The sequence below is a fragment of the Hyaena hyaena genome, unplaced genomic scaffold, assembly GCF_003009895.1.
Source record: "Hyaena hyaena isolate Hyena2069 unplaced genomic scaffold, ASM300989v1 scaffold_353, whole genome shotgun sequence".
NCBI classification, from domain to species: Eukaryota; Metazoa; Chordata; class Mammalia; order Carnivora; family Hyaenidae; genus Hyaena; species Hyaena hyaena.
In genome coordinates, this window is record NW_024080987.1 from 874,734 (window position 1) to 898,953 (window position 24,220).

The 24,220-nt window shown below is 36.7% G+C and overlaps 1 protein-coding gene across 1 annotated transcript in view; it reads left to right on the forward strand.

Moving 5' to 3' along the window:
• Positions 1–24,220, forward strand: part of ACADL (acyl-CoA dehydrogenase long chain) — a 54,252-nt gene that overhangs the window by 8,510 nt on the left and 21,522 nt on the right. Inside the window, 6 exon segments of the mRNA XM_039249968.1 lie at positions 393–530; positions 2,320–2,484; positions 11,485–11,551; positions 17,028–17,192; positions 18,047–18,148; positions 19,280–19,393. Coding sequence (XP_039105899.1) covers positions 393–530; positions 2,320–2,484; positions 11,485–11,551; positions 17,028–17,192; positions 18,047–18,148; positions 19,280–19,393 — 751 coding nt within the window.

The following is a 24,220-nucleotide window of genomic DNA, read 5'->3' on the forward strand; positions in this document are numbered from 1 at the left end:
GTTCAGCACTTTAAGGTAATGTACAGAGGGCAATTGCCTTTATAGGACAGACTGGACAAATTCCTGTGACTATGTGGCACAAGTAAGATCCTATCCTAAGAGGACCAGCTGAGAGAAACTGTACCTGTGAATGTCAGTGCATGTAATTTGCAGATCTGATGAATAGTCAAGGGAGGAGAAAAGTGCCAAATATGAAGAAGTAAAGAAGAGAATAAGAAGGAAGAGAAATGATAAAAGAGTTCAATGCAAATAGAACATTATGGCCAATGTCAACGACAATTACCTTAAAGGAACATCCCTATACAAAAATCACTCATAAAATCAATTTATGACCATTTAAATAATATGAAAAATGTTTCTTTCTCCGATTTTGAAATCTTTGCTATTTGCAGATGGGAGAAATCTGGAGAAGTGAGCAGGGAGCTTTGGGAAAAAGCTGGCAAACAAAGACTGCTCGGTATCAATATTCCAGAGCATCAAGGAGGTATTGGTGGAGACTTGTATTCAGCAGCTATAGTTTGGGAGGAACAGTAAGTATGCAGACATTTGAAGTGGAATCTTGTTTTGTAAGCACACTGCTCACTTTTCTGAGATGATAAAATATGCTTTCTAATCTTATAATATTGAAAACTGTAAAATGTGAATGAATATATGCACCATTTGCACATGTTTTAATGTGTGAAGACAGGAACATGCCCTATTAAGTTGTTAGAATAGGTGCTGCTGAAAATTAAAGAGATTGCTTCATTTCTGTTGGCTCATGTGTATATTATTCTTGTTTAAAAATAAGTGGAAAAATATCCCCATCAAATATACTTAAAGTTTAATAGATAAGAAGAAATAAAGATTTCAGTTGATGAATGGGCAAAAGATTTGAACCAGCAGTTCATCAAAATGAAATACAAGTAAGTTCTTTTATTATTTTGGTTATTTAAATTATTTTTAATGTTTGCTTATTTTTGAGAGAGGGACACACACACAGAATGTGAGCATGGGAGGGACAGAGAGAGAGGGAGACACAGAATCAGAAGCAGGCTCCAGCTTCTGAGCTGTCAGCACAGAACCCCACATGGGGCTGCAACTCACAAACCGCAAGATCATGACCTGAGCCAAAGGAGGATGCTTAACCAACTGAGCCACCCAGGTGCCCCCGAATAGGTTCTTTTAGATGAAAAAAAGTTTATCCTTACTACCAGCCAAATGCAATTTAAATTAACCTGGAGGTTATCATTTTGAGTATTTGCAAAAGTCAGTGAAAATTCGAAATCATAATACTCTCTGCTTACAAAGTTGCAGTGAAAATGGCGTACTCATACTATTAGTGACATTATAAATTAGAACAATAAATGCTTTGGTGAAACATTCACCAATTTTAATTCAAAAAATGAAAATATTTCTGCTCTTTGATCCAAGATGCTACTTTGGAGAATTTATCTTATGGAAATAATTTAATAGAAAAAAGGGGAGTTATGTACAGAAATCATTGTCATGTTAGATCATAAACCTCCAAATATGGAAGCAATCTAAATGTCTGCTAGTTGGAGAATGAATAACTAAATTATTTTAAAAATGTAAATTATATTATATAAACAATTTGGAATATTTTATAGCTGTTCCAGCGTATTGTGACAACATGTAAAAAAAAGAAAAAAGACTTTTTCATGCCTTATAATTAAAAAAAAAAAGTTAATAACTCAGTCGGTTAATCTTTCGACTTCGGCTTCGGTCATGATCTCACGGTTTTTGAGCTGGAGTACTGCATCAGACTCTTTGCTGACAGCTTGGAGCCTGGAGCCCGCTTCGGATTCTATGTCTCCCTCTCACTCTGGGCCTTCCGCACTTACTCTCTGTCTCTGTCTCTCTCTCTCTCTCTCTCTCTCTCAAAAATAAATAAACATTTTTAAAAAAATTAGTTAAGTGCAAATTCACACCATGACTGTGACTGTATTAGAATATATGCCTATGGGCAAAGGTAATTCACCAAAATGAAAACAGTTGCTATGTTAGGGTAATACAATTGTAGATGATCCATACTTTGAAATGTTTTATCTTCTAATTCATTAGGTAAATACTCATGGAGCTCTGTTATAGTACTGTTAATTGTGCCAAAAATTAAAAGATTAGTAAAAACAAAGAAAATTTTCAGGAGCTCTAGGTTTGTGGGGAAACAGGCTAGTGTGGAACAATGTGTTAAGATTTAATAATTTGAAAAAAGAAGATTTAATAATTTGTTGTTTAGTTGAAAATCAAAGAAACTGAAAGCAGAACAAAATAACTATTTTGTGCCTTAATTTTTTTTTTCTTTTTTCTCTCTCTAAGAGCATATTCAAATTGTACAGGCCCAGGTTTTATTCTTCATTCAAATATTGTCATGCCCTATATTGCACACTATGGCTCCAAAGAACAGATTAAGCATTTCATCCCCCAGATGACTGCTGGGAAATGTATTGGTGCCCTAGCAATGACGGAGCCTGGGGCTGGAAGGTAAATCAACATTCATTTGATTTTGATTTTTGGAAGCAGTGCCCTAACAGCCAGTATTTGCTCAGTACTCACTTCATACAAACACTGAATGATGTACGAGGAAGGATACAAAGATAAACACAAGTTTAATTTACAAGCTCAAGTAACTTCAAATTCTAGTAGGAAAATAAGGCCTTATCATATATAAAGCACAATAAAACATAATATATGCTGTTTTCAGATATTTGTATAGGGTAATGCAAATAAAATGGTAGGGTGTGACTTGAATTTGGAGCATGGTAGATTTTGGATACGGTGTGACATTCATGTGACAATGTCCAGCAGGCTATTAGAGGTAGGGATATGGGATTCTGGATGCAGGCTGGGGTGGCAAGATTTGGAGCAATGGGAATGAAGAAGATAATTTATTCAGTCATTTGAAGGTTACTTACTAAGTGCCTTTAATGTGCCAGATACACAGTGGTGAACAAAAACAAATGTGCTCTCTATGTTTATTGAAGAGAATGACGAGAAACACATAAATAAATATATCCCTAATTATAAATTATGATAAGTACTATGAAGGAAATATGGTGCTATGCTAGAGATTAATGGTGTATGTGTGTTTCGTAGGAAAGGGAAAAATGAAATTAGAGATGAGTGCTAGAGAAGGCCTATAAAAAGGGTTACATGTAAACTGAGATGTGACAGCTTTACAATATAACTTGAAATCTGGAATTGTGATACTTCCAGTTCTGTTTTTCCTTTTCAAGATCGCTTTGCGATTTGGGGTCTTTTGTGATTCTATAGGATTATTTGTTGTAGTTCTATGAAAACTACTATTAGTATTTTGATAGGGATTGCATTAAATCTGGATTGCTTTGGGTAGTATAGGCATTTTAACTATATTTGTTCTTCCAACCCATGAACACGGAATGTCTTTCCTTTTCTTTGTGTTGTATTGAATTTCTTTCATCAGTGTTTTATAGTTTTCAGAGTACGGGTCTTTCACCTCTTTGGTTAAGTTTATCCCTAGATATTTTATTATTTTTGGTACAATGGTAAATGAGATTATTTTCTTAATTTCTCTTTCAGCTACTTCATTATTAGTATACAGAAAGGCAACAGATTTCTGTACATTGATTTGTATCCTGCAACTTTACTGAATTAATTTCAGTTCCAATAAACTTTTGATGGAGTCTTTAGGGTTTTCTATATATAGTATATGTTATCTGCAAATAGTGAAAGTTTTACTTATTCCTTACCAATGTGGATGCATCTTATTTCTTTTTGTTTAACTGCTGTGGGCTAAGACTTTAAGTACAGTGTGGAATGAAAGTGGTGATAGTGGACAGTTTTGTGTTGTTTCTGACCTTAAGGGAAAAACTCTTAGTTTTCCCCCATTGAGAATGAAGTTCACTGTAGGTTTTTCATATAACACTTTTATTATGTTGAGATATGTTTCCACTAGACCTACTTTGCTGAGGGTTTTTATCATGAATGGATGTTGTACTTTGTCAAATGCTTTTTCTGCTTCTATCTTTTCTCTTATTAAGGTGACATATCACGTTGATTGATTTGTGAATATTGAAACTCCTTTGCATTCTGGGAATAAATCTCACTTGATCGTGGTAAATGATTTTTTTTTAATGTATTGTATTGTTGGCTTCATTTTGCTAGTATTTTATTGAGGATTTTTGCCTCTATGTTCATCAAAGATTTTGGCCTGTAGTTCTCTTTTTTTGTCTATCTGGTTTTAGTATCATGGTAATACTGGCCTAATAGAATGAATTTGGAAGTGTTCCTTCCTATTCTATTTTTTGGAATAGCTTCTTTTTTTGTTTATTTATTTATTTTGAGAGAGAGAGAGAGAGACAGAGCATGTGAACACAAGTGGGGGAGGGGCAGAGAGAGAAAGTAAGAGAGAGAATCCCAAGCAGGCTTTGTTCTGCCAGCAGAGAGCCCAACACAGGGCTCAATCTTACAATCCTGAGTTGATGATTCGAGCCAAAATCAAGAGTTGGATGCTTAACCAACTGAGTCACCTTGGTGCCCAATATTTTTTGAAATAGTTTGAGAAGAATAGGTATTAACTCTTCTTTAAATGTTTGGTAGAATTTGCCTATGAAGCTGACTGGTCTTGAACTATTGTTTGTTGGGAGTTTTTTTATTGATTCAATATCCTTGCTGGTAATTGGTCTGTTCAAATATTCTATATTCTATTCTATATTTTCCTGCTTCAGTTTTGATAAGTTATATGTTTCTAGGAATTTATCCTCTAAAATTTTCTATGACATTCTCTTACAATTGTTTGTGTTTCTGTGGTGTTGGTTATTTTTCTTCTTTCATTTGTGATTTTTTTTTTGGGCTGAGTCTTGCTAGAGGTTTATCAATTTTGTTCATGTTTTCAAAGAGCCAGCTCCTGGCTTCATTGATCTGTTCTATTGTTTTGTTTGTTGTTTTTGTTGTTGTTTTAGTTTCTATATTTTATTTCTGCTCTATTATTTCCTTCCTTCTGGTTTGGGGTTTTGTTTGTTCTTCCTTCTCTAGCTCCTTTGGGTCTAAGTTTAGGTTGTTCATTTGAGATTTTTCTTGATTCTTAAGGTAGATCTGTATTGTTATAAACTTCCCTCTTAGAACCGATTTTGCTGCATTCCAAAGATTTTAAACTGTTGTGTTTTTATTTTCATTTGCTTCTATGTACTTTTTGATTTTTCTTTGATTTCTTATTTGACCCATTAATTGTTTACTAGCATGTTATTTAACCTCCATGTATTTGTGCTCTTTCTAGTTTTTTTTCTTCTGGTTAATTTCTAGTTTCATAACATTGTGGTAAGAAAAGATGCATGGTATGACTCTGATCTTTCTGAATTTGTTGAGACATGTTTTGTAGCCTAATATGTGATCTGTTCTGGAGAATGTTCCAGTTATATTACAAGTTATATTACAAAGCTGTAGTAATCAAAATAAGATGGTACTGACATAAAAATAGGCACATAGATCAATGGAACAGAATAGAAAACCCAGAAATAAGCCCACAATTATATGGTCAATTAATCTTTAACAAAGGAGGAAATAATATACAATAAGAAAAAGTCTCTTCAGCAAATGGTGCTGGAAAACTGGACAGCTACATGCAAAAGAATGAAACTGGACAATTTTACCCTATACGTGAAAATAAACTCAAAATGTATGAAACCTAAATGTGAGATCTGAAACCATAAAAATCCTAGAAAAGAGCACAGGCAGTAATTTCTCTGACATCAGCCATAGCAACATTTTTCTAGGTATATCTCCGGGAGCAAGGGAGATAAAAGCAAAAATAAACTATTGGGACCACATCAGAATACAAAGCTCTTTTACAGCAAAAGAAACAATCAACAAAACTAAAAGACAACTCACTGAATAGGAGAAGATATTTGCAAATGACATACTTGATAAAAGGTTAGTATTCAAAGTATATAAAAAACTTCTACAACTCAACACCCTAACACCAAACAGTCCAATTTAAAAATGGGCAGAAGACGTGAACAGACATTCACCCAAAGAGATACAGATGACTAACAGACACATGAAAAGATGCTCAACATCATTCATCTTCATGGAAATGTAAATCAAAACTACAATGAGATATCACTTCACATCCGTCAGTATGGCTAAGATCAAAAAACATAAAAAACCACAAGTGTAGGTGAAGATGTGGAGGGAAAGGAACCTTCATGCACTCTTGGTGAGAATGCAAACTGGTATAGCCACTGTGGAAAACAGTATGGAGGTTCCTCAAAAAATTAAAAATAGAGCTTTCCTACAATCCAGCAATTGCACTAGTAGGTAATTACCCAAAAGTTACAAAAACACTAATTCAAAGGAATACATCTATCTCTGTTTATTGCATTATTTATAATAGTCACATTATGGAAGCAGCCCAAGTGTCCATTGATAGATAAATGGATAAAGAAGTGGGGTATATTTATATACCTTGTAAAATTACTTAGCCATAAAAAAGAATGAAATCTTGCCATTTGGAACAATATGGATAGAGCTAGAGAGTATAATGCTAAGTGAAATAAGTCCGTCAAAGACAAATGCTGTATGATTTCATTCATATGTGACATTTAAGAAGCAAAACAAATGAGCGAAGGGAAAAAAGAAAGACAGAGAGAGACAAACTGAGAAAAAGACTCTTAACTATAGAGAACAAACTGACGGCTTACCTGAGGGAAGTGAGGGGCATGGCTGAAATAGGTAATGGGGACTAAGGAATGCACTTATGATGAGCACTGAATAATGTATAGAATTGCTGAATCACTATATTGTATACCTGAAATTAATATAACACTGTATGTTTACTAGGGTTAAAATTAAAACCTTAATACATAAAATAAACACCTACCTATATTACTACATTAAAAAAATAGTAACGTGAGATGTGACAAATGAGAAAGCACTAACTGTGCAAGAATGAAGGGCAGGAGCTTCCACCCGGTGGGACCTGGCCCTCAAGGATGAAAAGGAGAGCAAACAGGAAACCTTGGACATGATGCTTCCTTTGGAACTGTACAGAAGACAGCCACTGAGACGAAAGGATTGAGTTTGGAAGAAATCTAGACCAGTGCTGTCACGAGCATGAGGTGAAGTGAGTTTGAAAAGGTGATAGGACAGGAGTGAGAAGTTAGTAACATCAAGGCCACAAAACTGTTGAGGGTTGAGAAAAGATCATGGCAGGCCACTGGTGGTGATCTTCTGATTGTCATTTCAGTAGAGAGAAGGGGCAGAAACTACTTTGGATGAGAGATGGGCATTGAGAAAACAGATGTGGAGAACACAGACTAACTTTCAGAGTTTGTGGTGAAAGAGAGCGTAAAGAGAGGCAGTAGTGCGACAGGCCAGCGCAGTAAGGGGAAGGGTTTATGTTGAAGGGAACAGCAACTTCTAGGCCAATGGGAAGCAGGCAGTGCAGAGCAACAACATAAAGGCGTGGCAGAAGCAGTAACTGAAAACCAAGACTTGTTTCCACCAAGATCAGGACCTAATGTTTTACATTCTCTTTTCTGACAGTGCTATTTATTGTTAAGTGGCTCAGCATTCCATAGTGTGACTTGGCCACATGCTTAAATTGTATCTCTCCTTCCCAAATGTAAGCCTATAATTACAGGCCAATACTGATATTTAGTTTTGCCAAAGATAAAAGGTTTTTGTATGCTTCTTTTGCCTAAAAATGTAATCTAAGAGAAATACAAATTTAATCTCCCTTTGCTTTTAATTTAGATCGTTGTTCCAAGATAAGTGGGTGACTCACCACATTTGGATTACATCGTTAGCTCTGCAACAGTATGTTCCTTTTCCAAGCCATTGAATGCTAGTTCTCCCTAGAGAACAATAAATCAGACATCCCAACTTGCCCCAACTTACACATGCAAACAAAGGCTTGCTTGATTTTTGTTTATTTAAGTTCTCCGTCCTCTTCTGTGGTTAGGTGTATATACTTAAGAAGGAAACTGAGAACGAGAATGGAGAAAAAAAGGCAGATGGTTTGGAAGGTTTGTATGAGTGATGGAAGGGTAGCAAATTGGTCAGTTATTTAGAGACAAGCAAAGGGGCCATGTGAGTGAGCGCAGGGGTGAAGGAAAACAACAGATGCAGAAGAGTGTTCCGGTGTTGAGGACTTTCGGAAAAAAGAAAGAAAAAGCATGTGGGAGGTAAAGAAGAAAGATGGGGGATGGTTTGTTGCACCAGGTTTCAGGAACAATTTGTCTACTCTTACATTCTTGCTTTGATTTGGCCTTCACCAAAAAGGTGAAGTTTGCTAGCAAAGATCTAGGGTATCCTTGCTGCTTTTCCTTCCCACTTACATAGGAGACTCCCTAATGTGTAATTATGTGTATTTGTATGATACCTTAACATTTTGTACCTTTCATGCTGATTTTCTATTTGACTATCACAGTAATCTATATGAAGTGATACTGTGATCCCTATGTAAAGGAGAACAGAAAATGAGAAATGAAATATTTTAACCAAACTCATAGAACAAATAAATCTAGGACTACATTGGATCCAGAGTATTCTGACACCAGCTCTGTGACTGTGGGTGAAATGTCTGAACTTCAATGTTTGTATCAGTGATACTTAATACGATTATTGTGAAGGTCTGAATTCTTGGCAATGCTAAGTAGTATATATTTTAGTAGTATATTTTTAATATTTCATATTTACCATTCAAGAGCTTTTTTTAATCCACAAACTGAGCTGTGTCATTACCTTTGTTACTTTATCTTAATAAGCCATGTACTGATTTTAGGAACTAACATTTTATACTGACTTACAATGAAAATTATGTTAGAATACACTAGCACACAGCTTTAAAATGTTCCTTATAATAAAAATAATAGTAACAGGGGCACACTTAACTCAGTTGGTTAAGTGTCTGACTCTTGATTTCAGGTCATCAGGCTCCGCGATGAGCATAGAACCTGCTTAAGATTCTCTCTCTCTCTCTCTCTCTCTCTCGCTCTCGCTCTCGCTCTCTCTCTCCCTCTACCCCTCCCCCATAATGGTCTCTCTCCTCTCTCTCTCTCTCAAATAAAATTACAAAAAATTTTAAAAAGCTTTAAAAAATAAAAAGGCACCTGGCTGGGTGGCTCAGTCGGTTAAGTGTCCAACATCACCTCAGGTCATGATCTCACAGTTTGTGGGTTCAAGCCCCACATCGAGCTCTGTGCTGACAGCTAGCTCAGAGCCTGGAGCCTGTCTTCAGATTCTGTGTCTCCCTCTCTCTCTACCCCTCTTCAACTCTCATTCTCTCTCAAAAATAAATATTTTTTTAAAAAGCTTTAAAAAGATAAAATGTCCCTTATAGTCATTTATCCTTTTACTGAAAACAAAGCTACAGATTTTTGTCATTTAACTTACCCTTCAAACAAATGCCTTGTTTACAATGTCCGGTGTCCCCAAGACCAGCTCCAGTTTCAGTGATTAGCGAGGAGTCACAGGATTCAGCATATAATTGTATTCACCGTGTAATTTATTTCAGTGACAGAATACAAAACAAAATCGGCAAAAGGAAAAGCCTCGTGCACTGAAATGCATAGAAAATCAGGTGCAGAGCTTCTGTGAGCCCTTTCAGTGGAGTACCCCAGGACTCGTGTAATTCCTTAGCAGCCAGTTGTGAGAGTACCTGTGGACTGTTACCTACCAGTGTAGCTCGTTAGAGACTCAGTGCCCAGAATTCTACTGGAGGTCGGGCACAGAAACACTCTCTGCCTAGCATATGACATAGGCTGAGATTCCCAGAAGAAAAACATGTGTTCAGCATAAATCATATGATTTACACAAACAGTTTGAATACAGTGAGCTACTCCTATCTGTTCTGCTAATGGTGGGAATCTTCCTGAACTCCAAATTCACAGAGGCCAGCCAAAGAGCCAATCTTGTAACCAGGCTTTTCTAAAGATAGCAGCCTGAGACCTGCTATATTAATTCCTTTCTGCACATTTGGCATCTTTGAGAATGTAAATTAGCAAATGTTTGAGTGCTTTTGTGTGCAAAGCAGTATGCTAGGTGAAGGGCATGGAAACTTGATATATCGTTTGTCCTCAAAAGACTTGAGTCTGGGAAGTGGTGTAGGCATAAAGATAAGATCTTTTTATTAACCCCGGAAATTCAAGATAAATGCTGTAAGAGATTGTTATTTTCCTATGGTTTCTGTAACAAATGACCACAAACTTGGTAGCATCACAAGGCAGACATTTATTCTCTCATAGTTCTAAAGGCCATAAGTGCAAAATCAGTATAAATTAACCCAAGTCAAGATATCTCCAAAGCTTCACTCCTTCTAGACATTTTAGGGCAGAATCCATTCCTTGCCTCTTCCATCTCCTGGTGGCTGACATTCACTGTTCCCTGCTTTGTGTTCTCTTCATTCCAACCTGCCTCCGTCCTCACATTTCCCCTCCTCTTCTGCCTGTGTAATTTCCTGCTGCCTCTCTTTCACAGGGACATTTGCATTTCAGGCCCACCCATCAGATAATCCAAGATAGTCTCCCATCTCAAGATCCTTAAATTACTCACATCTACAAGACCTTTTTTCTAGGTCCCTTTCCAAGGATTAGGACTTATTATATTCAGGGTCATTATTCAGCCTGATACAAAGAGCAATAAAGTGCCATGGAGTATATAATATAAAGGCCATATTCAAGAAGAAGAATCAGAAGTGATGTAGACTATTTATACACGATGGTATTCATTCTAGGATATTTATAAAAATTGGAAACTACTAATTGTTCAACAATAGATTGCTTGAAGAAAATGATAAATCTATACAATGTAATTCTATGCCATTGATAAAAATGAAATTATAGAAAAGCATTAGATATTATTGAAAGGTCGAAATCATATATGTGGTTCAAGTTTTATAAAAATATGTGTGTGTGTATCTATTTCCACTGAAAAATGGTGGAGGGATGTATTTTAGAAATGTTTACTCTAGGAAGTAATTTTTTTTCAGTATTTTTCCTTTGTCAGAAATATTGTCTGTACACTTTGTATTTTAATTATGGATATTTGTTTATATTTAGAAAAATAATCTATTGCATGTTTAGAGCAGGCTTGTTAAAGGAAGCATTTTAAATAGCTAAATTTTGATCAACAGAGATAGGGGAAGGAATCAAGATGAATAGAGGCAGGCAAATATATGGTGACAAATAATTTCAAATATAGTGGGCTTTGAGATGCAATCTGAGTCCAATTTGGGGATCTACTTGGGAGTTTTATGCTCTATAAAATCTGGCCATTTTATGTAATCTTAATCATATATTCATTTATACAAGAGGTTTAGAATATAATACATCAGACGTGGTTTTTCAGTGCATTTGTGTGAACATTCTTAATGTTAGTTAGAAGTCAATTTTTTTCATGAGATGAACAGTTTGAATTATCACATTATATACATACTTACATAACAACACTTAAGTAATTCAGTTTTTACCAACTAATGAATTTTCCTTCATTTAAAAAAAAATATAGTGATTTGCAAGGAATAAGAACAAATGCCAAAAAGGATGGAAGTGACTGGATTCTCAATGGAAGCAAGGTATGTAAAGAGGGGCTTCTACAGCCCTTCTGTCCTGAGTCATGCCATGAGTAACAGTGTCTCAGAGACTACTCCTTATTGACTCTCTCATTCTATGGACTCATGTAATAATTTAATTTACTTAAGTTGTTTTGTTTTGAGGACAGTGTGAATTTTGCAACACTACATATTACATGAGATCTGTTCTTCTTGTATGTTTCATTTTGCTGGCTCCCCTCATTAATATGGCAAAAGTTTTAGCTTCCAAACAGTCCTTATCAAGCCAGAAAGGGGGAAGAAGAGGCTCACATTGTACAAATATGAGACAAACGATAATTAATAAACTTGATATTCATGAAAAATCGGGGATAAAATCTTACCTTGTAAATATCAAGAAGAGTTTCAAAAATTCTTAGGAGAGAAGGATAGCTTTGATAGAATTTGAGAGCCCTTTAATCTTTCTGAGAGTCACATCAACCCAGATGAATTGGGAAGTCCCTCCAATTAAGGTTACAGAAAGGCTAAGCGGTGAATATGTCCCTTAGAATTTATTACTAATGACAGAGGATTTTGTTTACCTAAAACTGTGTCTGGAACACACTCAGTAAATATTTATTGTTGACTGAGTGTTAAGTGAAGGAAAGATGTTTATTTTCTGCACTAAGGAGGTCTTTCCGAAAATTGTTTCAAAGCCTATTGAAGAACTAATTTATGTTTGTTTTCTTTGAATTTTTTTAAACTTATAATTAGTTAAAAAAAATTTTTTTTAATGTTTTATTTATTTCTAGGAGAGAGATAGAGACAGCATGAGCAGGGGAGGGTCAGAGAGAGAGAGGAAGTCACAGACTGAAACAGGCTCCAGGCTCTGAGCTGGCAGTCAGCACAGAGCCCGACGCGGGGCTCGAACCCACGAACCGCGAGATCATGACCCAAGCGAAAGTCGGACGCTTAACCGACTAAGCCACCCAGGCGCCCCAACTTATAATTAGTTTTAGACTAATTTTTTTGCATTTACACAATCACAAGTTTGAATGTTATGGTACTGTCAAACTGCTGTAAAATTTTGTAAACAGTCTTGATTTCTTTACTTATGTTATCAAGGACTAATAGCAGCTTGTGGGCTGGCATGGGTTTGAAGAACATGTTTTGAGCATCCTAGGTCTAAAGACCATTCCATAATCTAGTTTTACAGTTATTGATACAGAAAAATAGTATCTGTGGTATCAAATAAATTTAGAAAATGTGTGTAACTTCTCTTTGATATGCTAATGTGCTTTATAAACCTCTAAAAGTTGGATACAATACGTCTTATGCCCTAGGGAATTCTCTTTATAGATTATCTTGAGTCACTAGTATTTTCCCAAACATACTTTTTGTCGTAGACTCTGGGTCTGGTGTTCTCTCTTGTCCAGCAAAAGAGTGGATACAGGATTGACATGTGAGAGAGGCTAATGTCTGGGAGGAAACAAAAGTGCTGAGTAAGGGTCCTTACTCCATTTTTATTAGGATCAGAAAGCCAAAAAGCATGATAGACATGCACAAAGAGGCAATGAAACCATGAACATTAACTCATAGGTGTGAGGGAAAGGGGATTTTGATGATATTTGGTGTTAGAGGTTTGGGTCAATACAAAACAAAATCCTGGTGCTGGGCAGAAGGTTTTTTATAGCAAACATGAGACACTACCTGTTTACCTAAACTGGCCTAGGGGACAAGAAGAACAGAGCATGCTAGGGGCGCCTGGGTGGCTCAGTCGGTTAAGCGTCCAACTTCGGCTCAGGTCATGATCTCATGGTTCATGGGTTTGAGCCCTATGTCGGGCTCTGTGCTGATAGCCAGCTCAGAGCCTGGAGCCTGTTTCGAATTCTGTATCTCCCTCTCTTTCTGACCCTCTCGTGCGCGCTCGCTCGCGCGTGCGCTCGCTCGCTCTCTCTCTCTCTCTCTCTCTCTCTCTCTCTCTCTCGGAAATAAATAAAAAATTTAAAAAAAATTTTTTTAAAAAGAACAAAGCACGCTACCTCAGGGTCAACAAGGCACCTTTCTTTTGCTAATTAACTCCAGCTCTGCGAACTTCGCCTTGCTGCAGTCTAAAGTCTTGATTTCCTGTTTTTGTCCTCCTTTCCTGTGAAAACAGGTTTCTGCTATTGTACTAAGGGGACCAAGAGGAGGGGGGAAGCATTCCCACCCTGAATACCTAATTTTGTTTATCTCATTTTGGGTGTTTTCAACCTGAGATTTCCTATTCCAGTACTTGTCCTCTACTGGGGTCTTTTGCCCTGTTTGCCTAATCTTGTTTACCCAACCTTGGGTGGCTTCATTCTGTGGCTTTTTAATTCTTTATGCCTTGTTAACTCATCCATGCACCCTCAGGGAATTAGTAACTTGTTCCCCACAACTTTGTCCTAAGGATTATAATAAAGATGTGTCTATTCCTGTATAATAATCACTTAACTCTGCACGCAGAGGGCCACTGAAGACTAAGATATTTGGTCAAATGGGAACCACATTCTCCTGTGACTCCAGCTTTGTTAGCAGGTCTTCTGTGGGAACCATCCAGGAAAGCACCATTGATTATTTCCAAACCTCTATTAGAAATAACAAAAAGTTGAAAGGAAGCAAAAGTAAAGGAATAAGTAAGTGAATATAGTACCTTAATAAGATGACCTAAGGGGAACCTAGTGGCTCAGTCAGTTAAGCACTGACTTTGATTTTGGCTCAGGTCATGATTTCATGGTTTGAGATATTGAGCCCTGTGTTGGGCTCCATGCCAACAGCATGGAACTTTCTTGGGATTCTTTCTCTACCTCTCTCTGCCTTTCCCCTCCCCCCAATAAATAAATAAACTTAAAAAAAAAAAATGACCTAAGATGAGCCCATTAAAGCATCAACACATAGTATCTAATGGTTTAGGAAAATAATTACATTAAATGAAGAGATCAAGTTAATAACTTTTATATACATAGGTATCAGCTAAGTAACAAAATGCACATATATTTCAACTACATTAAAAGGGAAAAAGACAGAAAGGAAATTCATAATGGTGTCTATATGATGGACTCAAGGATTTTTTTTCCTTTTTCCTTATAACAATATACTATTTATAATGTCTACAATGAACTTATAAGCATTAAATACCCCCAAAAATGATGACCCTCAGTAGGGATAATCCCAGCCTTATTAAGAGTTTTGACTGTCATAATTAGGAATGAAATTGAGAAAGTCCTTTTACAAAGAGAATTTTCTTATAAGTAAAGGAAAGCAGTCATGCTGGAAATACTCGCCTTATGTCAGACTCTTGCAGAAATGGTTCAGAATCGATTAACCTTCTTCCATAATTGTGTCTAAAAAAACTGCTGAAGAATTCTATTCACTATTAGCAAATTGAAGTCAGGGTGTTAAAGTGAACACTTTTTGCTCTGTAAACAGCTCCTCCCTTCCTTTCATCCCATTATTTGTCTTTTATCTATAATAATGTCTGTTAATATATGTCTGAGACCATGAATTTAGAGCTTACAGACACTAATCCCTGGACATGTGATTCAAAACAGAAAACCACTACTTCAGCAATTCAACTCTACGCATGCACAGATGGTCATTATTCTCCTGGAAAGATATGAAATTGGGAGACTTGACAGGTTTTTGAGCAAGTGGTGCAATGGAGCAATATTGTAGAAAAATATTTTTGCCATGATGTATAAATTTTTTTTCAGGAATACATTTTTCTCATTTATTCAGCAAACTCCTTGAAGGACTTCTATATGCCAAACACTATTGTAAGCACTGATGAGAGGTAAATGAATAGAGAATAGTCCCTGCTCTCGAGAAGCTCCTTGTACAGAAAAAATGTTGAGGGTCTTTGATTGTCGTGTCACTTATAACCAGGCCACCACCCACCTTCACTTGCTATCATATAGACAACACTAACATCATTGGCTTATTTCCCATTATTTGTATGTACAGCACTGTGGCTTTTAGAACATAAATCTTATAAAAAGCATGGATGTCAGGTGATGGGAGTAACCAATGCCATTTTGTACCCCTACTATTTCAAAGGGACAGAGACAAGAATAGATCATTTGAATACAGTTCGATAAATGCTAAGATGGTGGTGAATTCAGGGTGCTTATGGGAGCACTGAACCTGGCCTGGAGAATTTGGGAAGACTTTTTGGAAGAACTCTGAAGTTAGTCCAGAATGATAGGATTTATCCTAGCCTTAGGAAACAGCCTCTCCAGAAGAGGGAATGAGATTTCCGGAGACATATAGGTAAAGAAGACCTTGGAATAGAGAGGACAGCAAATAGTTCAGTGGAGTTGACCTGAGGACAGTGAATGAGAAAAATGGGACAAATGATCAGGCTGGACTGGTTAGGCTAGTGCCAGTTTTTCATGAGTTTTATATGCTCCTCTAAAGGTTTATAACTTATCCTGAGGCCTATTACAGAGCTACTCAAATTTTTAAAAATATGAAAATGATACGATTAGATTGCATTATAAAAAGGTCTCTGACATCATGATGGATAATAGAGGTGAAGAGACATCAGTTGTGGGAACTTAAGAAATGATGAGGCCTCGAAATAAGGTAATGGCAATGGAAGAAATGAAAGGAAGTGAGTAGATTCATAAAGTATTGAAATGGATTAGAGAGAATTAGATATCAAATTTAATATGAAGCAAGATGATAACATGATTTTTTTTTTGGCACCATTCACTGAGATAGGAAAAATAGATTGATATTCAAGATTAGTTAAGAGTTAAGGGTAGGAAGGGATATGTTCTGCCCATGAATCATCAAATGGACTCTCCAGAGGCAGGTAAGTATACAGATCTGAAACCTAGCAAGAAATTTGACTTAAAGATTTGGAGTCATCAGCAGATCAATAGTAATTAAAGCCATGGAAGTGCTTGAGGTGACCCAGGAAAGACACAAAATGGGTTAATTATTAATATTTGTGCTGGATGTATTTCTTTGATAAATAAATATCATCTGGTATTCTAATATCTCTTATTTAGTATCCCTCTTTAATTATTATCTCCTTATTGAGGCCATTTGGAAAAAAGTAGGCCATGTAACATCCAAATCAAATCCATTCTTTTTCAAAACTGTTATGAGAGTACAAATACTTTAATGTTGCCACTTAGAACAGATTCCTTTTTTTCATCTGCGATTTCTTTCTAAAATACAGTTTATCATTTTAATAAGAGTATTTTGCTTTAATTTAGAAAAGGTATAAGCTCTGTTCATTATTATTTACAGTATTAATTGTGGAATGAAAATGTACTGACTTTATTCTTTGAAGCAATGGGTTGTTTTCCCTGTACTCTTTAATAACCTGATATATAAATAATCAACACTGAAGATACTTGGGTAGAGTACAAAGAGAAGCATAATGCATGTCTTGTCTGGTTTAGTCTTCTTGAATATACTTTCCTCCCATCATGACTTAAACATGGACCTGATTTATTGTGGAGTGTCACAGTATATTTGGGGTTTGCAGGTATTCATCAGTAATGGGTGCCTAAGTGACATTGTGATCGTAGTGGCAAACACAAATCGTGAAGCTCATTCTCCTGCCCATGGCATTAGCCTTTTTTTGGTGGAAACTGGAATGAAAGGATTTATCAAAGGACGAAAGCTACATAAAATGGGACTAAAAGCCCAGGTAAGTTACAATATGAATTATTAATTATAAATCATTGAGTTTACTCAATTATACTTTGTAGAACTACATATAGCAAATCATACCTTCCTACGTCAGATTCTGAAAATATGCTTTTCAGAAATGGAAAGAGAGGAGTGCCCAGGTGGCTCAGTTGGTTGAGCTTCTGACTCTTGATTTCAGCTCAGGTCATGATCTCACTGATTGTGAGTTTGAGCCCTCCATCTGTGCTGTCAGCCCAGAACCTGGTTGGGATTCTTTTCTCCCACTCTCTCTTTGCCCCTCCGCCCCTCATGCTTGCTCTCTCCAAACTAACAAACATTTTTTTAAAAAAAGGTAAGATTTATTCCATTTATCCAACTGTATCTCTTTGTGCTGTTTAGTAGTGGAAGTGAATCAGCATATTTTGAATATCTGCTTCAGAAATGGCAAACTTAATTATATATTAATAGAACTTATATTAAATTGATTGAAGAAAATTATGAAATAAAAGCAGAAAATATTTTTCTATTATTTGGTAATTATTTGGTAGTTTTCTCATTACCAAAAGGAAAAACATGTTTTACTTAATATGCGTGAGAAATCCTTAGCTCTCAGTACATACAAATCTGGAGGAGACTGGAACTAGAATGACAGAGTATTGCAGTGGGAAAGCCACAAATTTTTAGAATCAGATGGATCTGGGTTTGAATCCCTGGTGTACTACCTACTAGGTGTATTCATTAACCACTCCAACTTGGCTTCCAGTTTGTTTTGTTCTTGTTTTTGTTGCCCTTAAATGGAAATAATACTCACCTCATTAGTATGTTAGGAGATTTAAGTGAGATAATTCTGTACTTAATTGTATGATCCCTTAGGATACTGCAGAATTATTCTTTGAAGATGTACGGTTGCCACCTAGTGCCCTACTTGGAGAAGAGAATAAAGGCTTCTATTACCTCATGTAAGAGCTTCCACAGGTCAGAATTATTAAAGATTCCATCTTTTGATTAACTAATAAAGTAAAATGAAATAATATAGAATTATGTAAACCCATGCATATAAAACTTGTGATATAGCCAATCATTTGAATAAACTTAAAGTTGAAAAAAAACCCTGACTTCTTGGGATGCCTGGGTGGCTCAGTTGGTTAAGCATCAGACTCTTAATCTCAGCTCAGACCTTCATCTCAGGGTCATGAGTTCAGGCCCCATATTGGGTTCTGTGCCGTGTGTGGAGCCTACATAAACAAACAAACAAACAAACAACCTGAGTTTTATAGGCTAGATAAGTAAATAAATGAACTCAGGGATATCCAATCAAAGCTTATAAGTGAGTAGGGAAATTAGGTACTTTAGTTCTTTGATACCTTCTTAGAATGACATTAGCTTCTTAACTACAAGTCAAGAATTCTTAGCTCCTTGTAAGGAAATATCAGCCAAACATTTGGCAGAATTTTTTTTTTTTTTTTTAATGATACCAGGGAATCGTCCTGAAAAGTTTTAGCCCATTTAGTCAGCTCTCACTTCTGTGTTTTTGGAGTGTGGTGCCTAAGTGATTGTTGGACCTCACATGCCAGCATAGAAATATAGGTGCATTTGCCTAGGGACTGCCACAGCCTGGGCTAAACTGGAGTCAAGGCTAGGAATACTGCCACAGAAATAGAATACAAAAATCACCATCAAGATGGATTTAAACTGACCATGCATGCTTTTGCACTAGGAGGCAGAATTTAACTTATCCACTTTAAGAGGTTGATTTCCATAGACCCATTAGAATATGTAGAACACAGAGATCAATAAATAAAAATCAGCAATTTCATATTTCTTTTCTCATAGATGATTGATGAAAAGAAGGAGTAAAATAAATGATGTCTATATCTATATGTAGTAAAGACAGACATTTATAAAAATAAAGGATTTGTTTTAAAGAATTTTGGATATATCAAAATATTCTTATATATCTATGGGAACATTTTCTTATAGAGTTAAGAAATAAAATAATTTTAAGGAGTTTTATAAAGATTATTTATTGGATTTCTTATCATCAAAATCATGCAAAAAACACTTGTGGAATTAGAATGATGCTTAAGACCTAATTTTGGGTTCTAGGAAAGGCTGATAATTGCTGAATTTGCAGTGTCAGGCAGTGAATTCATGTTTGAAGAAACCAGGAATTATGTTAGAGGAAGAAAAGCTTTTGGGAAAACGGTTGCAAATTTACAGGTAAGCTTACTATCATGATTTAGTATTAAGTGACATCAATTTCCTCTTCTAAACACAAATATGGAGCAATTCTCATAGAAGTGGTATTAGAATTCATGAAGGTGGACAAGAGCCCTGAGGGAGAAAGAGTAGAAAGATAAGAAGAGATTGGTTCTAGGGCAGAGTCCTGAGAAAAATGTAGGATTTAAAGGTGGCATAGGAGGGAAGAACCTGCAAAGACAACAAAGAATGAAGGGCTAGAAAGAAAAGAGCAAACCAGGCAAGGAGTGTCACAGAAGCCAAGAGAAAAGAAGATTTCAAGTAGGCAGAAGTAGGGCCAAAGGTTGCTTAGAGGGAAAACAAGATAAGAGTCAAGAGTGTCCATTGGACATAGCAATAGGGAGCTGATAATGGACTAGAGTGGGGTCAAGCCAGACCAGAGGAAGTAAAGATACTGATGGCACATGGCTCTTTCCTGAGCTTGGCTGTGAGTGGTGGTTAAGAGAAAGATGGTTACTAGGGAGTAAGAAGAAGATGGGGGGTGGCAGGCAGAATCTTGGGGTCAAGTAACATATTTGTAGCTTTAAGTGTTTTTGTTACTGTTAGAATGAGAATGCCGGAAGCATGTTTTAATGCCTAGAGAAAGGATTTAATAAAGAAGGAAAGATTGTAGATATGAAGAAGATAACTGCATAGGATATTTGAGAAAGCATTTAGGTGTGGGTGCCAAAGCACATGGAAAGATCGGCCTTCCCACCCACCCCCACAGCAGAGGTGTTTCCTCCATTGTAACAGAAGAAATGATGAAAGGATGGGTATGAGTTCAGTCAAACCCTTAGCTCTCCTGGTAGAAAATTGCAAAAGCTCTTTATGAAGACTTCCATTTTCCTTAATAACATACGGAAACTCAGCTCTTAGAGAGAGGTGAGTGAAGGGGACATGGAGGTGTCCATAGAGAGTGAGGAAGATTTGAAATAGCCTTTCAAAGTAAGAGACTGAACTAACTAGAGAAATATAGTAAGGCTGTGAGCAGTATTGAGGACTCAGATGAGGTTAATGATTATGGGTTTATAATAGCACCTTCTGCTTTTTTGTGTTTTAGATTTACTAGGATTTAGCTGTCAAGGATCAAGCACTGAGAAGGTTAAACCTTCTTTAAGGTTTTGCAGGGAAGCTTAAGGTATTTGCCAAAGAACTCAGCACATGGTGGCCATAATCACTAACCATGCCAATCAAATATTAGACTCTAGTTTCTTCTTAAATGAAAGAAAAATTTATACACAGTTTAGGCATAAAATTGAGTAAACATTTTACCACCAAAAAACCTGGAATTGGAAATTTACTTGAACAGTTTCAAGTGGAATGGCTTAGATGAAGGGCTTTATGAAGGGCAAGGCAGAGATGAAACACTTTGGTAGACTTTAGGACCTGCATTACAGAAATTAACCTCAGACGGGATGCCTGGGTGGCTCAACCGGTTAAGTGTCCGACTTCAGCTCAGGCCATGATCTCACGATTCGTGGGTTCGAGCCCCACATCGGGCTCTGTGCTGACAGTTCAGAGCCTGGAGCCTGCTTCAGATTCTGTGTCTCCCTCTTTCTCTGACCCTCCCCTGATCACACTCTCTCTCTCTCTCAGAAATAAATAAAACATTTTTTTAAAAAGTTAAAAAAAAAACAAAGAAAAGAAATTAACTTCAGTCATAGTTAAGCCCTAGATCAGCTACTTGGATCTCCATGGTCTAGTCAGGCTATATGATCTCTCTAGGAAGCATTTTCTTATTTGCAAGAATTGAATGATATCTGTAGCTACCTCATAGAATTGATGTGAGGATTAGACGAGATACTACACACAAAGTACTCGGAATATTGCCTGGCAAAGTAAGCACTCATTAAAGTTTGTGATTTTTCCCTTACATAATGTCATCCTCTATTTTGCTCCAATAAAGGAACTTACTCTGGTGTTCATCAAGTAAACTTTTTCCATTCCGAAAAAACTTCTTTGTATCCTTTCTTATTAGCATAACAAATCTAAAAATAGTTGTTATGAATCTATAAAAATGAGGCACACAGTTTAGAAAACATTTTTAAAAAACAATATGACTTGACTTGCCTAAATTGTGATTTCCTTAAGAGTAAGGATTTTAGGGGTACCTGGGTGGCTCAGTTAGTTGAGAATCTGACTTAGGTGAGGTCATGATCACATGGTTTGTGAGTTTGAGCCCCATATTGGGCTCGCTGCTGTCAGCACAGAGCCCGCTTCAGATCTTCTGTCCCCCTATCACTGCCCCTCCCCCTATCAAAAATAAACATTAAAAAAAAAAAAAAAAAAGAGGAGCGCCTGGATGGCTCCATTGGTTAAGCAACTTGATTTCGGCTCAGGTCACAATCTCACAGTTTTGTGAGTTCAAGCCCAGTGTCAGGCTCTGCACTGAGCCTGTGGAGTCTGCTGGGGATACTGTCTCTCTCAAAATAAATAAATAAACTTAACGGAAAAAAATAATTAAAAATTTTAAAAAGAATAATGATTTTAGGGGAGCCTGGGTACTCAGTTAAGCATCCAACTCTTGATTTTGGCTCAAGTCATGATCTTGCAGCTCATGAGTTTGAGTGCCAGGTCGGGATCCACACTACAGTGCAGAGCCTACTTCAGATTCTCTCTCTCCCTCTCTCTCTCTGCCTCTCTCCAACTCATGTTCTCTCTCTTTCTCTCAAAACAAATAAATAAACATTAAAAAATAATAAGAACAAGTGACTTAAAAAAAGAGTAAGGATTTTATACTTTATATTCCTTTTCATTTGCACATCATTAATTTACACCTATCAGTGATTCTCAGTGATTGCCCTCTTCCCCTCAAACATTTAAGACTGTCAGGAAGTGGGGTACACAGCGACTGGGGGTATTTTTGGTATTTAGTGCTCCTTATAAAATGTATTTCTTAATGCAACTTGAAATTCAAAATTACTCCTTACTCCATGGGCTGCAGAATGGATGTTGTCTTAGCCAAGCATGAAAACAACATTAATCTCATTGTCCATCTCAGGCAGAGCTCTTGGGTGACCAGGTGCATGGTCAATGAGCAGTAATATTTGGAAGAAATTTTTTTCGCGAGCAGTTGATCTCAACAGTGGGCTTAAAACATGCAATAAGCCGACCATGTTGTAAATAGATGTGCTGTCATCCAGGCTTTATTTTGCCAGTTCTAGAGCACAGGCAGAGTAGATTTAACATCATTCTTAAAGGCCTTAGGATTTTCAGAGTAGTAAGTGAACATTGGCTTCAACTTAAAGTCACCAGCTGCATTAGCCCCTAATAAGAAAGTCAGCCTGTCCTTTGAAGCCTTGAAGCCAGGCATTGATATCTTCCTAGCTATGAAAGTCCTAGATGGCATCTTCCTGCAATGTAAGGCTGTTTTATCTACTTTGAAAATCTGTTGTTTAGTGTGGCCACCTTTGTTAATTATCTTAGCTAGAATTTCTGGATAACATGCCTCAGTTTCCTCATCAGTGATGCTGCCTCGCCTTGCACATGTATGTTATAGAGAGGGCTTCTTTCCTTAAGCCACAGGAATCAACCTCTCCCAACTTCAAACTTCTTCAAGTTCCTTCCCTCTCTCAGTTTTCATAGAATTGAAGAGAGTTAGGGCCTTGCTCTGGATTAGGTTTTGGCTTCAGGGGTTGTTGTGGCTAGTTGGATTTTCTATCTAGACCACTAAAACTTTCTCCATCTCAGCAATATGTCTTCTTCACCTTTTTATCATTCACGTATTCATTGGAGTAGCACTTTTCATTTCCTTTAAGAATTTTTCCTTTGCATTCCCAGCTTGGCTGACTAGCACAAGAGGCCAGGCTTCCAGCCTATCTTGGCTTTTGACATAAGTGAGCTTAGTTATTTCTAGCTTTTGATTTAAAGAGAGAAGTGTGACTTTTCCTTTCACCTGAACACTTAGGAGCCATTGTAGGGCTGTTGATGGGTATCATTTCAGTATTGTTGTGTCTGAGGGAGTCGGGGGGCTGAAGGAGGAGGAGAGACAGGGGAACGACTGGCCAGCGGAAAGGTCAGAACACACACCACATTTAAGGATCAAATTCACTTTCTTATACGGATGTGGTTCATGGTGCCTCAAAACAAGAGGGAGAGTAACATCAAAGTTCACTGATCACTATAACAAATATTTTAATAGTGAAAAAGTTTGAAACATTGTGAAAGTTACCAAAATACAATGCAGAGACATGTGAGCAAATGCTGTTGGAAAAATGGCACCAATAGACTAGCTCAACACACGGTTGCAACAGGCCTTCAATTTGGAAAAAAATGCAACATCTGCAAATGCAATAAAGTAAACAGCAACAAAACAAAGTGTGCCTGTAATAGTTTTGACTTCTGAAATCCAACCACCACTACTTCATGCCTGTAGCCCTATTACGGACAGTATAAAAAGTAAATCAGATAGGCATATTTTCCATCCCCTTGGTCATCTACATTTCCTTTTATGGAATTCATATTAAATTATCACAAGGATGACTATGATATTACCCGGGCTGCTTATAGCATAGAACGTTAAATATGATTTGACATTTGACCATGAAGGAAATAGAAAATTGGTATAATGAAGAAAAAAGGTTTGTAATATATGCATTTGATTGATACATATACTAAATAAATACATATATTTTGATAGCAAAAAGAGAGGATATAGTTTTAATCTTTTTCAAGCAAGCACCACTTTATTGTTGCCTTCTTTCAAAGGTAGTTTACCAAATTGTCACTAGGTGGCAGTAGCATCGCTTCCACCAGTGTACTACAGCTACCTGTAATACGGTTTTCCAAGAAAATATATGTGTTCTC